At 47.2% G+C, this 15,402-nt stretch overlaps 1 protein-coding gene and 1 long non-coding RNA gene across 2 annotated transcripts; one reads left to right on the forward strand and one right to left on the reverse strand.

The window, feature by feature from the left end:
• Positions 1 to 1,490: 1,490 nt before the first annotated feature.
• On the forward strand, positions 1,491 to 3,075 carry LOC125695236 (uncharacterized). Its single transcript, XR_007377881.1, has 3 exons — positions 1,491 to 1,604; positions 1,951 to 2,120; positions 2,506 to 3,075. It is a non-coding gene; the product is annotated as an uncharacterized LOC125695236 (long non-coding RNA).
• Positions 3,076 to 3,218: 143 nt separating this feature from the next.
• On the reverse strand, positions 3,219 to 10,349 carry RHOV (ras homolog family member V). Its single transcript, XM_048949431.1, has 3 exons — positions 9,230 to 10,349; positions 6,149 to 6,207; positions 3,219 to 5,891 (listed from the first exon to the last, which is right to left on the reverse strand). The coding sequence occupies exons 1-3, from the start codon at positions 9,423 to 9,425 to the stop codon at positions 5,451 to 5,453; spliced, it is 696 nt and encodes a 231-aa protein (XP_048805388.1). The 5' UTR covers positions 9,426 to 10,349; the 3' UTR covers positions 3,219 to 5,450.
• Between the last annotated feature and the right edge of the window lie 5,053 nt (positions 10,350 to 15,402).

Raw genomic sequence — 15,402 nt, forward strand, 5'->3', positions numbered from 1 at the left:
CTCATCTGTGCTGCTCAAGCAGCATTTTCCCAGCCTCTCTCCTGTCTCACCCCGCAGGGACCCAACCTCTGCCAGAAGAGCCGAGTCCTCTCACGACAGGCCCTGCTGGAGCATATGCTGCCAGATAGGAAAGCAATGCAGGCTCCAGGGCTGGGGGTCTCAACATGGCAAAGCTCACACAGTGACAACACCATGGTGGTAGTCCTTAGCCCACAGCTTCCTTCTGCCCAGCCTGGTTCTGCTCACGGCTGAGGAGCGGATCCACCATGCCAGCAGCCACATGACCTGCAGGACACCCACATGAGGGGCATACTGCAAGAATGGGATTCAGCAGCCCCACTTGCCACATCCCTCCTCCTCTGCAGGGCCACAGAGGTGCCTCCACAGCAGGCTGTGCTGTCCCAGCAATGGCCCTGGCCTTGCAGGATGCCTCCTGCCACCAGCCACTCGCTGGAGGGGCAGTGGGCATACAGCCTCAGCCTGGCTCCTCCGTGCAGTGCTGCCCTCCACGCCGCAGGCCTGTGGGAGGTTGCAGCAGAACCTGGCTCGCTTTCTGAGAAAACAAGGAAAGAGAGATTTACCCTAAGCCCTGGGAAGCCCATGTATTTTCATTGTATTTTAATTTAAAGCGATTGTCTGCCCCGCCCAAGATTATCTCATGGGAAAGAAAAGCCTGGCTCAGTGACTCGTGGTGAAACTTGTCCCGGAGCCAGATTTCCCACACCTGATGTTCCTCTGCAGCAGCAGAAACCGGTGTATTTCAGTTCACAACACAGCCCCAGGGGCAGTGCTGGGGGTGAGGGGACGGAGGGGGAGGATGGGACCCACATCTCCTCCTGCTCTCCCAGAACAAGTCAGGCAAGTTTGGGTGCTGAGTGGCTGGGTCCCAGAGCTGGAAAGGGCACGGTGTCACCCTGGGAATGGGCATCACGTGGTACCGCAGCCAAGGGAACCTGTCTCAGGGATACGTTGAAACATACCCTGCTCTCTTGTGCAATAGGTCTTTGCAAGTACAATGCCGTATTTATATGGTGGGAACGGAGAGCCCAGGGCTGGACTCAGCAGATGCGTGAGTAAGCAGCTTCCAGGAGGCCCAGGTGCCGGCTGGGCCAGCCCTGTGATTCCTCCTCAGGGAGCAGATGCATGCAGAGAGCTGGGGCTTGAGCAGCGTTTCCCAGCACAGGGGGGGGTCAGCTTAGGAGCTGTCTGATCAAAAATGAGCTGTTTCTTTGTGTATAAACACCCTATCACCTGGATGCACCAAAGCTTGGCTCTGAGAGAGGCAACAACGCAAAGGAGAGCCAAGATCTGTAAGCAGCACAAGCAGACCAAAGACAGGTGGAAAAAGTCAAACTGGCCTCTGCTTTCAAAATGGAAATGATTGCTTCAAGTGTAATCCATTAGACAACTTGATGAAAAAGCTAGTTAGCACCTGAAGTACATTTTAAAAGGTGGTAAAGCTGTTAACACAGTCATACCCCTCTCAGGAAAGGGGGAGGGTGTAATGTTCTTGTGATTGCATTTCAGCAGGGCTCCTGGCCCCGACTGCCTCCACAACTGGGCTCATTTCAGCCCCTGATCAGAAATCAGCCTGTTCTTTCATAGTAAGTAGGGTGTAACCTAGAGGGCTTCAAGCTCTCCTGAAGGGACCTTTGAGACTTGCCCTTCTGGCTCTGGGAAGGAGGCTGTGTTGAGTCAGATGAAACTTGGTATTATTTTGGGGATTAATTCCCTGTCAGGGTTTAGTGGAAGCTCGGGAAAGCATTGCCAGCTGGGATCTTGGCACAGCTGGGCCTGTTTAGGGTGTGCTCATACAGAGAAAAGAGAAGAAAGGCCCTAGTCTTCTTTACATCTCTCCCATCACTAGCACCAGAGCTCTACTGGGGCTTCGTGCAGAATTACATGACGTAGTGTTTGCCTGTGCTGAAGGAGTTGTGTTGGCTACACCAGTAGGAACTCTCTGATGAGTTACTCTGTTGGATGCCGAAGCTTGCAGATCAGGATCTGAGTCAGAAAACATAGTAAGAAGGGTACTAAGAACATACTCTACATGCACTATTTTGGCACTTGATGCTGATCATAGTTCAATCAGATTGAATAAAAGTCCCTTCTTGTCTCAGGTAAGTGACACTTGTATGGAATCACACTTGTCTAGCAATGGGCTTGGCTAGCTTAATGCAGCCTGGTGGGGTGGTTTGTATTAGCAACGGTCTCCCAGGAACTATGCTGTGCTCTCAGCATCATCTGAAAATACAGGTTGGTCAAGCAGCACTGCGACACAGAAACAAGCCTGAGCCTTACCAGAGCTCTCTTTGTCCCAGCAAAGCCACCTGGGGCTCCATTTAATGAGATAGCCCAGCTCCTGGGAGAGGTGGTGGTGAGGCTGAGTTCACGGGTTTCAGCGAGTTTTAGTGTGCTTATTGTGCACATGACAGGATATGGCTCAGTGGAATGACTCATTCCGTGAGAAGTTAATTCACACTTCCCTGCTGTTTCCATTCGCAGGTCTTTCTGGAAGCTTGAGTGCTGGGAAGCTGCAAAGCTGGCTCTACTTATCAGCAGTAATTCCCTGTTCCCTTCCAGTTTCTGCATTTGGTGTGCTCATTGCCTGTGCTCCACCATGTTTTGTTGTTTTGTTTTTTTTTAATCTGAGCTCCAAATGCGGACAGATAAAAGCCCTCCATAGTCCTGTGTGTGAACTTCTAGGATAGAGTTTTGATGTTGTAGAAGCAGACTTTTCAGCATTTCATTAAGCACTTGCTAGTGTTTAACTACCAAATTTAAGTGAGTTCAGTGGCAAAATTACCTACCAGCCTAATGACAGAGCAGCAAGCTGTTATTAGGTCTCCAAACACAAGTTCCATTTGGGCTTGTCTGAGGCCCTCCAGACCAGTCCCTGGCTGATGGCTTAAGGAGGGGCACCAGGAGCATTGCAAACTTATTGTTTGTCCTTTCAGCAGCCTCCATCCTGAGCAGCTGCTGAGGGAGGGGAACATTAACTGAGGCCACAGGAGGATCTTCAAGGCTTTCAGTGATTGGAGGGGGAGGGATTTTTACTCCTGTTAAGTCCTAACTTTACAAGGGAGAAATGAGGCAATTCCCCTCTTACCTTACTGTCAGTAAAATGGAATACCTCCTCCACTATCTATAATCCAAGCTTACTTTGCTCTGACAAAATGATGAATGCAAATTGCAGACATTTAAAAAAAAAAAAAATTTATTTGAACAAATATTTGACACAATCACAGAGGAAGAAAGCAGCTCTCAGTACAGTTTCTTTTCCAGAATGAAAGAATCCCTGTTTATACCAAGCTACTGCAGGACAATGTTTGCTCTCCCCAGCATGGGGCAAGGCTACTGTTCTTTGTACCTGTGGATTTGCTCTGCACAAGGACAGTGCAGCAGGTCACATCTGAATCCTTGCTTTCACAGGTTAAAGAAATGCATAAAGACCCAACAGACAAACTGAAGTCATAATATAACAAAGGTGCCTGTACAGGTAAGAGACACTGGGATATACGGTGAGAGCTTTGTTCAATACATGGTATGCTGTCTAGAGATGTGTAGCACACCTCACTTCTAGCGACTGCCTTTTTACTCTCCATCTCTGTGGATCCCTCACTGGACCTGGACAGCATTTTGGTTGGGGGAGTCCTGTCAACTCACAACTCATTCTGGCACACTAGTCTGTTGAGGTCTCAAAGCCCTACCCAACAAGCAGCTCTATGGCTGAAAGAAGACTTGCCCATCTCATTCAGACCACTGATAACAGCATCCTCATGTCACGTCCTGGGGACTACGTGAGCTGTACCACAAAGAGAGATGTTTGCAGGCATTTGGATCTAGAGCCACACTGGATTGTATGTACTTATTTTTGTACAAGCCCACTGGCCCAATTACGCATTCTTTCAGCACAGGGCAAACATTCCCAGCTATATCCCCAAACATCACATTATTTCAGAGCATTCCCAAAGTGATGGACAATGTCCAGATGCAGAGAACCCCAAGTATTGAAAGCATTGCTTGACAGATCTGTCATACTTTCCTATACAAGCCAGAATAAAATGTCTCTGTGAGAAAAGTTTTAGAAGTTAATGCAAGTTCTGCAATAAAGTATGAGTAGACTCACTAGTAAATGAATCCCCTGAGAAACTGGGGAGTGGGCAACGAAGCAAAAATAGCAAATATCTGTTTCTGACAGGAACTTCATGAGTTTCCTTTGCTTTTAGTTTCAGCAGATCAAGCTGTGATCCTTGAGAAAGGAAAGCACAACAGAAAGAAGCCCTGAGCCCTCCATTCCTGTTCAGCACAGCATGAGGTAATTGCTATTCTCCTGTCTAGGTTTGAAACAGAGGATTTTACTGGCCAAGAGGAACTCTCTCTCTACAGACCCCTCCTTTTTGATTCAGAATTTAAAGTATGGACAACATTACACTGAAATTGACGTCACTAGTCCCTAAATGACTCACCGATTAAGTAGAATCACAACTTTCATTTAACACTGTTCCTTTTTTCCTTATTCATTTTCCCTTCTTTCACCTCTTCTTCCCTTTTATTCCCTTCCTTTTCTACCTTCTCTCCTTTTCTTTTCTAACGTACACTGACTTTCCATCCACATTTCACCTCTTGGCAGCGTTACAAACCCTTCACTGACACAGTTTGCTCTCTGCTAGGCAGACAGAGCCACCCTCGGCTGCTCCTCACCTATTCTTTCTCTCTGATCACTACATCCTCAAAGGCCTTTCATAACAGGTCCCCAAGTTTATGACCCCCTCTTCAGATGGGGCTACAGCACTGGCACTCAGTGGAGTCCAGTTCTTTTCAAAGAACATTTTGCTTAAAGAATCAATGCAGCTTCCAATGCATGTTCTCTCCAGCTGGCTAATGGCCTTTATTTAGGAAAAACCTTCTCAAGGGCACTCTGAATACAGGGCTTTTAAGAAAGAGTGCAGCTTTTTTTCCCCAGCCAAGTGGCATCTAGCTATTTGGGAAAGCAGAATCAGAGTAGAAACACGAGTCTTGCTTTACAGTCTCAGCAGCCTGTGTTTGACCACACTGCAGTCACCCATAGCTGTCCCTGCCCTCCTCATTCTCTGTCAGGACTCTGGAAGCCTGTTAGTTTCAGACAGAAAAATGGCCATTTTGATCAATGTAAGGAACCTGCCTGTTCTGCAGTACTAAGTTTTGACGTATTGAAGGCTCCTATATTAGCCTGGGACACGACAGGCGTGTCCATCAGGTACTTAGAGCTGCCTGGACCGTTCCAAATCCCAGCACAACAGTTCACGTTTCCCAGGCATTAGATGCTGTAACCCAGCAAGAGCCAGGTTTCCAAGCCCAGCAGCTTATCATACCCTCCTCACTGGGGCCACAGGAGCAGTCACTCCAAGAAGGTGTGGAGTAATACTGGCATCACGTGTTTCTTTTGTCTCCTCTTCCCAAGCACAATTTCAGACAAAGCAGAAGAACTTCTTCCAGCGGCACTTGGAGAGAGTTTTGATGCCTTTGGCTGTCATCTTCTTTTCCTGACGTGCTTTGTGCTCAACACCGCTGACAATGGCCATGTCAAACACTTCTTTGAGGTTCTTCTGGGTCAGTGCTGAGCACTCCAGGTAGGCTTCAGCCCGGATTTTGTCTGCTAGACCTTCTGCCTGAGGCCGGGGCACGGGCTTCACATGGTAGCGATCCAGGCTGATGAGGACATTGACATCATCCCGCAAGTCTGCCTGTGTCCCCACTAGGAGCACTGGAGCCCGGGGGTTGTGAGTTCGTATCTCAGGGATCCATTTCTCTGTAATGTTTTGAAAGGAGCTTGGATTTACCACACTGAAGCAGACAAGGAAGACGTCAGTGTCTGGGTAGCAAAGTGAGCGCAAACAGTCAAAATCCTCCTGTAGAGAATGGAGAGGAGGAAAAAAATAATACCTTCACTGGACTGAACATGAGAGTTCTAAGAGCATGATGCTGCAGTGACATTTTCACACGTTAACTAGGACATTCACCAGTCTGTGTCTGCCATGTCAGCGAATGGCTGACACTGTGCTAGCAAATCTCCTTCCTTTCCAGTTAAATACTGCCTTCCACAAAAACCTGCAAATGGGCCCTGTCCCACAGGACCGGAGCTGATTGTTCCTTTGACAGAGCTTACCTGGCCAGCAGTGTCCCACAGCTGGATCCGCACTGGAGCTCCATCCACCAGGACCTGCACTGTAACAGAAAGAGAATAAGGATGAGACCACAGAAGTTTTCAGCATACACGCATACTTTTTTTCTTTTTTCCCCTTGGAGTACTTCGTTTTGTATCCTGCTAAAGAGACCTCTGAAGTCACTGAAGTCACTTCAGCCTGTCCTTGCTGTTGAGCATCCCCACAGACCTCACTAAAACAGCTGAAGTTTGCATTGGAAACAGTATGAGACATGCTATGGATGTCCTGATTTGGTTATCCCTCAGGTGCTTTGAACTGTTTTCCAGCACTCTCAAAAATCGTTCCATATTACTGAAGAAGTCTTTCTTAGGAAGAAGAGCCCTTAAACAAACAGTGCCCTGAAAACAATCTGTTGTTCTTCCACTCTCCAAGTGGAACAAACAGAACTTCAGCAACTTGTTCCCAGCTTCTTGGCTTAGGGAAGAAGCCCAAATCAGTCTTCGTTAAACGAACTATTGGTGATTTTCCCCATTTATTAAAAAACATATCTATTTCAGGAAGTGTCCCAGATAAGAAAAAGCAAATACCTAAAACCAACTTGGAAATAAAGAAGCTATTAAGGAAGCAGTGACGAGTGAAATCCCTTTCAGAGGCTATCCACACACTGAAAACTGCTGAGTTACAAATGTGAGGTCTGCTCCCATTTCACTCCCTAATCACAGTAAGCCTTCATGTGGTATCAGCTGACTCAGACTGAGGGCTGGCAGGACCTCTAATGGAAATCTGGAATGAAACTGTTAGATGTTTAAGTGCACAGACACCGCAGAGTCTGGCTGGGAACTGAGGAAAAGGAGAGAAAGATGCCAGAGGAACTCGCAATCAATTAAAAGTCTTGACAACGTGGATGGGGATGTGCTCTGCTGAATGGAGGCAGACATCCTGTGCTAAAGTGACAATGGCTGGCACTTCACACTAGCTAGCTAAACTGCTTCTTTGGGCCCAGGAGGAGGCTTTATTGTTTTTTTTTGTTGTTGTTGTTTTTTTTTTTTCTCCTTTCATTAGGAAAAAAAAGACAAAAGACAGGAATAAAAAAAGATCGATCCTATTTCTAAGGTAATTAGCCAGGTGACAAAAAGCGACAGAAACAGCTGACCTGGAGAGCCTAATAGAAACTCTTGGAGAAGACCGGAGAAGACCTCTCCTCCCTGGGAGCAGACTGGGGAGAAGGAGGGAGGCACAAAGCGTGAACTGAAACCGGGTGGGAGACAGCGAGTGAAAGAAAAATGAAGGGGTGGGTGCGTACACCACAGTGCCACTCCTCGCGGGATAGCTGAAAGTCATAGCTTCCTTGTGACTGGGAATCGGTTGGATCGTTACCATATCTTTGCCCCAGAGGAGGAAGAGAAACCTGTTCTTGATCAAAGAACCTGCTAGATGCTGACTTGATCTTCAAGGCACTGGGCATTTGCCTTTCTAGTATCTGGTTTCTTCTGCCTCCAAAGTGCGCTAAGAGAACAAATTAGCATCTCTGAAGGTTTTACAGCCTTCAGAAAAAAAAAAAATAATAAAAAAAAAAGGCACCATGTATATTACCTGCTGCTCCAGTGCTTGCACAAGGATTTTTCGTACCTGCTGCAAGCTAAGCTACTCTAGCAACTCTGTGACAAGCCTCTACCTACCGCCCGCACCGGGTCCACACCCCGGGGATCACGGCACAACAGCAGAGGGGCCTGCAGAACAGGATAGCCTGGTGGGGAAAGGTCAGCGGGTATGTGCTGCACTCAGCACTGCTGTGCCTGGCAGTGCACCCAGCCGCAGGCAGTGCCCGGGTAGAGGAGCTGCATCCCGGTCCTGGTGCTATTTCCCCTGATAATGCAGCACTTTCTCCTATCTCATTAAATTCTTTAGCTCCTACTGGCCTTACTGTCCATTGGCCAGAAGTTGGGTTAGGATGTGCGACTCACCTCTGCTGGAAGTTTCAGGTGCAAGCATTCCCAAAGATGAGGAAATCGGGCTGAAATTTCTGATTTGGGTCCTAAACTGTCCTTTGTGAACCCAGGAAGGTACTTTTTTCAAGCTTATCCAACTCAACAGTGGGAAGGGAAATTCCTCTATTTTCCCTGTTTTGCTTTGCCCTCCTCCCAAGATGAAACCAGACTTTAAAGAAAAATCTTTAATGGTATTTTGGGTTTATATGGTGCTATGCACCTCTGGAAGTCAGGCTTGGTAGCTTGACGTTCAGAGTGGGGCTAACCCTCTGCCCAGCTCTCCTCAAACTACTTGCTGCTAGGAAAGAAGTCTTGGAACCCACGCTCATCTCCACCTTTCTTGATCATTTTCCTACAAACTTGCCCTTTCAGAAAGTTCAGTTCAGTTGGAGGCTCCTGACCCTCACAACTTAGCACAAACCGAACAGATGAGCTTGAGGAGAGCGGAGAGAGCAGGAACCTTCTCATGGAAGACTTGAGGGCTCTTGCAACTGTTCCCAAGGGGCTGGAGGACCCCAAACAGCAACAGCGTTGTTGCTCAAATTGGCAATTCTCAGTGCAACTGGGAAGATAGTCAGACAAAGAAAACGATCCCTCTGAGAGCCCATGAGACTATGACACACCGAAAGTCTAGTTCCTGGTCTGACCTGAGCCCATCTCTGATCTACCTATCTGCACCATCACATACTGCCGTGTTTCTTCAGATCTGATGACTATCAGCAATCTTTCCAAGGGTTTTTTTTATTTATTTTTCTGGGCTTTGTACAAGAAACTGGAGCCCCAAAAAAGGAGCAGTGGAAACAAGAACCAAGACGGCATTTACAAAAGTAAGAAAACTAATGAGAACTCATCAGCTGACAGAGAAGGCTTTTTAGACAGACTTATACAGCCCTTCAATTTTTTTGTGACCTCTGCTCCAGGCTCACTTCAACGACCGTGAGGGGAAAGGCGTGGTTTTGCTGAACATCAGTTGAAGACAGCAAGCCTGCGGTTCAATGCTGTGATACCCCTGAAGCTAACAAACCAAACAAGTACGAAAGCCCCTTCTCCTTCCCCATACAGCCACCCCGCAAGGCCGTGTGGGTGGGCACGTACCTGAGAAGGTGTCGAGGGCGGTGGGCTGGTACTCGTCGGGGTACCCGTTGGTGGTGTAGCTGACGACGAGGCTGGTCTTGCCCACGGCCCCATCGCCCACCAGCACGCACTTGATGCCCAGCTCGGGGCCGCTGCCCCGGGGCGGGCTGTGTCTGCGCAGGGCCGGCGCGTAGTCCAGCAGCTCCTGAGGAGGCATAGCTGCAGCGCGGGCTCAGCGGGGGTTGCGGCACTGCGGGGCCGCTGCCATGCCCGACCGGCTGCGCTGCTACCGAACGGGGCCACCCTTCCCGGCCCGCCTCAGCCCGATCCTCATGGATACACCTGCCGCCCGCAGCCCAAAACCGGCCCTCATTTCCATAGGCCCGCCCCGGACCGCCCCGATCCGCCTCTCCGGGCCGGGCCGGCCGCCCCGCGCTGCTACCTGCGCTCCCGGGGCAGGTGGAGATGGAGCTGCGGTGCTGGTGGTCAGCGTGGAGAAGTCAGCGGAAGGGAATGGCAGAAACACGTCGCCACGTCGCGAACAGAAGTGGCCGCACCATCAGAGCGACGGCTGCACCGATGTGTTACATCGCTAAGCAACAGAAAGCACTGCGGGGGAAGCGCTACTGCATGCACTGCTTGTATTGCCACATCAGCTCTAGAAGTGGAGCTGTCTCCTGGTGGAGGAGCAAAACTCGAGCTGGCAATAGATGCCGCCATGTCCTTACACGATGTCCTTCACCACATGCACAAGGGGAGAGCTGCCTGCACCCGGCAAGGAACCACAGATGAGCAGCTCCCCAGCTTGAGTCTCACTGCACTGTGCACCACAGCGAGCAGCTACCAGGTATTACATGTCTTAATGCTGGGCTTGATGAGGGGTTCTTAAACTAGGCACAGTCTAACATGCTTTTTCCCATGGTTGGTAGAGGAGCTCAGCAGCTCCTTCAGTTGAAGAGACCTGGCTGATGCCACCCTCCAAATGTGCACCTTTTGCAGACAATCCACAACTCCCTGAAATAGCACTGAGCAGGAGGCTCTCTCTGCAGTTTCCTTCAGCAGTTTCTTCCATCTCCCTGTTAGGCATTTTTACCAGCACATCCTTGAATTTCTATAGGTACAACAACAGGGGCAGTATTGCAAGCAAGGCTGCTGCTAAAATATGTGCCCAGGTCGTGCTGCAGCGGGCAGCTGCTTATTCTAGTGACTGGATTGCAGAAGAACCTCTCCCAGTGCCGAGCTCTTTGGTGTCAGTTCAGTGGGTGACAGCAGAATGTCCTCAACAGCCTCATAAGGCACAGGGCCAGGCTGTATTCCCTGCGTAACACACAGATAGGGCTAGCAGGAGGACATGCAGCCCTGCAGCCAGGACAGGCAGCACAGCACACGAAGGTCACGCAGCGCATGTGCCAAACACGGGTGACATTATGTGAACTATGGCATTTCCATTCAATCGGAATAAACAAATGTAAATGAGGGATTATGCACCAAGTTATTCACTGCTAGCAAGTGCCAGCAGTAGCAGAGGGGTGAGATGAAAAGATGTCAGCAGCTTCAGATTCTTACTGGGTTTTCACTTGGGAATAGATATCTGCGGGTATGACGCACATATTGCCTTGCTCCAGTGACTGAATCCCTTTTTCTTTTGCTCCTTTCCTAAAAGATCTTACTGTGTTTTCTCTCCTTTGCTGTTTCTGACAGCCGTTGGTTAACATGCACTTAACTTGTGGATGAGCTTAAGTGATTTTTAATCTATATTTAAACTAAGCGATTAAGTAAGCAAACAGGGCAGCTCCCACGGGTTCCTTTCTCAGGACTTGCCTTGCTCCTGACGTCTAACAGAAGACGCGGGTTTAGTTTCACAATGCAGCAAGGAATCACGCAGTAGGAGTCACACATTCTGATTCTGCAAGATTTGGGTACAAACTGGTTTTGCAGTGAAAGTCTATCCCATTCCTCGAGCTGCTGGAGGGCCAAAAGTAGAGATGGGCTGTGCACAGAAAGCAGTACGCCATCAGTTTTTGCCTGAATGCAACACCTACAGTCTCCAAGGCTACGTTTGGCCTCTCTCCCAGGAATTATAATTAGTACCAATTATGATGGTATTCCTCATGATGGGAATACCCGTCTAAGGGAATGAGGTGTAGAAAATCACATTTTTCTAGGCAGACCAAGTACAGATTTCAGATATTGTTGGTATTCAGCCTCTCTTCAACTGGGCTGCGCTACCACTGGTAGCTTCTGCTTAACACAAACAGAAAAGCAATGGGAACTCCATTAGAGTACACAAAAATGATTTACAGTGGAAATTCAACTTATATAAGCAGTGTGGTTGTCACCAATGAACAAAGTTTATACAGCTGCACAAAGTCTTATTGTTAAAAAAACAAAAAAACCTCAAAACACAATGGAGTTATTTGGAGGAAGGCACTTGCTTCTCTGCACATTGTTGTTCATTCAGAGGATCACAGAATCATTAAGGTTGGAAAAGACCCTTAAAATCATCAAGTCCAACTGTCAACACATCCCCACTAATCACGTCCCTCAGTGTCACATCTACATGCTTCTGGAATACCTCCAGAGATGGTGACACCACCACCTCACTGGGCGATCCATTCCAGTGCCTCACCACTCTTTCTGACAAGAAGTTCTTCCTAATATCCAACCTGAACTTCCTCTGGCACGACTTAAGACCATTACCCCCCATCCTATCAAATTACAGCCACCTTGCTCACTGGAGCTGTGGCAGGAAAGGTCTGACTATGGGCTGAGTTAAAAAAACAAACCGAACCAGTTTCGATGAAAAGGGGAATAGGAAATGAGGGCTCATCTCTCATGGTGGGGGCAAACCTATGGGACAGCACAAACTATTCCATGTAATTTCCCCTCTGAAGTGCAGGGTTACCATCCTGGGAATTTTGTGGTCTCAACTTTCACTGGGGAGCAGTGAGCCTCAGATATCATGGTATTCTGCCTCCCTTGTGTTCATCTCATTTGTAACTTTGCAATTATGTGTGGCCACAGAACAGCACAGACAGGGAGCCTTCTGCACACCCTGCTCAGATTGCCTCAGAAATAACACTACATGTTGCGGGAAATGTGAGACCTCTGTTTTAAAAACAAAGGGGGTTTTAAAAACAGCAGGGCTTCCTCGTTACCAAGAGAGAGAAGTGTATGCTGGTTGATCTTGGCATGGCCACTGGGTGCTGAGCAAACCTGCTGCTTTACCTGCATTTGTACAACTGTATATCAACACACTCCCTTTGCAAACGATGCACTTGGATCGCATTTCTGAATCCTTTCATAGTACTGTGTGTGTGGGGAAGCACCAAACAATAAGGAAGGGGAGGTGATGAAAACAGGGAAACAACACGGGCATGCAGCAGGGCAGGGTGGGTGTGGATCTGGATTAGGAGAGGGGCTAGAGGGGAGTGCAGGTGCCAGAGCAAACAGGATCATGGGACGCCATGGGAAATGCTGAAGAAGTCAAACATAGCCACTGCCAGCAAGCCGCTTTCATAATCCTGAACAGGGAGACAGCTAATGCTGAGTCACAGGGCATTTTGTCATGCACCTGAGTTACATCCTCCCTGGGAAAAATAAAGTGTAATTACCACTTAAAAGCAGTGACAGACAAAAAGGTAGAGAAGAGCCTGCTCTGGTTTTCCCTAGTGTGCACCTTGTCTAGCCACTGCAACCTGCTGGAAGTGATGTCAAATGCATTTTCCATATCATTTTCTTACAGCCTTACAGAGACACAAAGCACAAGCCAGGAGCACACAGGGCTTCTGTTATTCACAGAAAAATTACCCCATCTGAAGTAAAAGGAAGAAAGGTCATAATATTTGCTTTCCTATATAGATTTCTTGACTGATAGTAACTCCTTAGTTTCTGAATCCACAGCAATAAAAATACTTCACAATTTTACGGCAGTCAATGCATATTTCTGGTGTACATCAGAGATGTGTGATTTTGAAATGACTTTTAATAATAAAAAATTATGTGGAGAAGCAATGCAAGAACGCAGGTCCCTCTGCCCTGGCCTCTGAACGTCTTTCTTCCTCTTTGAAATTAAAAGCAATGCCATGGGGGATGCAGAAGGATGTTCTGGCTCATCTGTTCACTGCCATGCTCGCTAAATGTGAGGGCAGACAGCTGCACCAATGGTATTATATTAGATTTTAAGATTACTGAATAATAAATTAAAACAAAATGGCAGTGCCACTAGGTTCAAAAGTATTAAGTGTTCCAAGGAAAGATTAAGCACCTGTATCTGTACTCAGCCCTTTCTCAAAGACAAATTATCTTCTATGTGACTTGCACAGAAAGGAGTCCTGCCTCTGTGATGTTCTATAAATAATTCAGAAGTATGTTGCCATCTGCTGGAGAAAGTACATCTTTCATTACACCAACTGATAAATGTGGGAAAGTGAGGGAGGCTTGAGACATCAAAAACCCTTTCTTGCAATCTGAAAGGAAACAGAATACTTCTGATTAAGGGTAAATTGGTAAATTAATCCAAGCTTATTTTAATTATGCCAATCAGTTAGACACCTTAAGAGAAAACACTTAACTGGAAGAAGTGAGGGAATTAGCATGTTTGTACTCTTTCTTCCTTGTATTTGTACGCTCATTTTTGCACTTAATGGGTTACACCCGTGGAGTTTCCATGAGGGCACTTGGTGTGCTTGCTAAAGGACACCACGCTCTGCATTGCATGTGTGACATCAATATTTTCTGATAGTTCACTTGTGGGAAAATTCCTTGAGTTGTCAGAGGAGCTGCAATAAGTTGGTCTGCGTTTGCTCCTCTGGCATAAGACAGTTCCATCCAGCTTTTGCTGGTGCAGAAAGTTGGTTTCTGACAAAGGGCTTGGAGAACATGGGAAGGTTGTTAATAGTAGGTGGCAAACTCCTTTCAAGCTTTGATCTCTACCAGTGTAAATTACAATTGTTTTATGGCTTCCCTTATAGGTTCGAGCTCAGATTCTCCTAAGCAAACATAATATCCATGGGAAGACAACAGCGAAACCTTCTTTCTCCTTGAGTAATAGAAGGAAAGTGGTCAGAGATGCTGCCTGTGCTACCAGGAAACTGTCACCATTCAAAGATCCCTTGACTGGGGGACATAGGCATCTGCAGCATTTTCCCCAAAGCAGGTACAGGGATGGCTGAGAGCTTGGCTGAATATTACCTCTTTGTTGGTATTTTATGGCTGTTGTTGCTTTGGGAGAAGAACGTGTTTGCTTATGGCTTTTATAAATGAGATTTATTTTTTATGTTGACAACAGTTATGCAGTGTTCTATAGATAGTGAGATTAAGTGACGCCCAGTACCATACCCGCAGTGAAAATCAGTAGGGAAGTCCAGGGTTTAATTAAGATCATAATTGTGTTGCTAGGTAATCTCTGGGTCAATTCAAGTCATTTAGATCTCAGATGCATCTGTTACGCCCTTCCATCTTCCCAAAGCCACATCCTCGTGCCCTCTCTTCTGCACCAGCACATCATGGATCATATGGTCATCAGGTGTGGGGCACTGAATGGCTCAATCTGCAAGCATACATGCATTAGTGCACATAGCATGGGCTGGGCAGGGCAGCCAGAAATGGCAGAGGTGGTGTCATGGGAGCACAAATTTAGACAAGCTCCCAGGAATCTGTTCCTCTCATATAGTACATTTATCCATGCCATTATCTGAAATTGGTCCTGAAAGGCAGTTGAAGAGGTTAGATGTTATACAGCATCTAAATGGTGACAGCTGTGTCCATAGCTTGGAGAAAATGTTAACCATTTGAGCTGGATCTGCTGTGATTGTGAGCACAGCCATAGAAATAAGACCAGGATTTGGTCTTCCAGTTGAAATGCGTCATCAGAATTGCTTACTGAAATCTCTCCCACAAGTTCCCCTTATCAAGTTAATAGTACTACTACTACACACAAAACATAATCACTGTGATTCTCCACATACTCTTAGAGAATCAAAGAGCTGATAAATCCTATGCCTGCAACCCTTGTTTCCCTACTCTTTTCAGAATGCAGTGCTAGGATACAGTTACTGAACATGTTTGTAAATTCAGTAATTACAAATGATAGTGCAGAAGGATGGAGCAGACTTGTGGGACTGGATTAGCTTTGTGCTGAAGATTCATTTCCAAATAAGGTGAGGATCTGACTTCCAGTTTAACCACGCCAA

The sequence above is a fragment of the Lagopus muta genome, chromosome 6, assembly GCF_023343835.1.
Source record: "Lagopus muta isolate bLagMut1 chromosome 6, bLagMut1 primary, whole genome shotgun sequence".
Classification (NCBI taxonomy): domain Eukaryota; kingdom Metazoa; phylum Chordata; class Aves; order Galliformes; family Phasianidae; genus Lagopus; species Lagopus muta.

Bases quoted from the DNA above. Each gene is read 5' to 3' on its own strand.
- RHOV (XM_048949431.1), bottom strand. From the start codon at position 9,425: ATGCCTCCTCAGGAGCTGCTGGACTACGCGCCGGCCCTGCGCAGACAC. The intron at 6,208-9,229 runs GTACGTGCCCAC...TTTCTGTTACAG, and splicing joins CGCCCTCGACACCTTCTCAG to TGCAGGTCCTGGTGGATGGA. The intron at 5,892-6,148 runs GTAAGCTCTGTC...CATTCTCTACAG, and splicing joins TGTGGGACACTGCTGGCCAG to GAGGATTTTGACTGTTTGCG.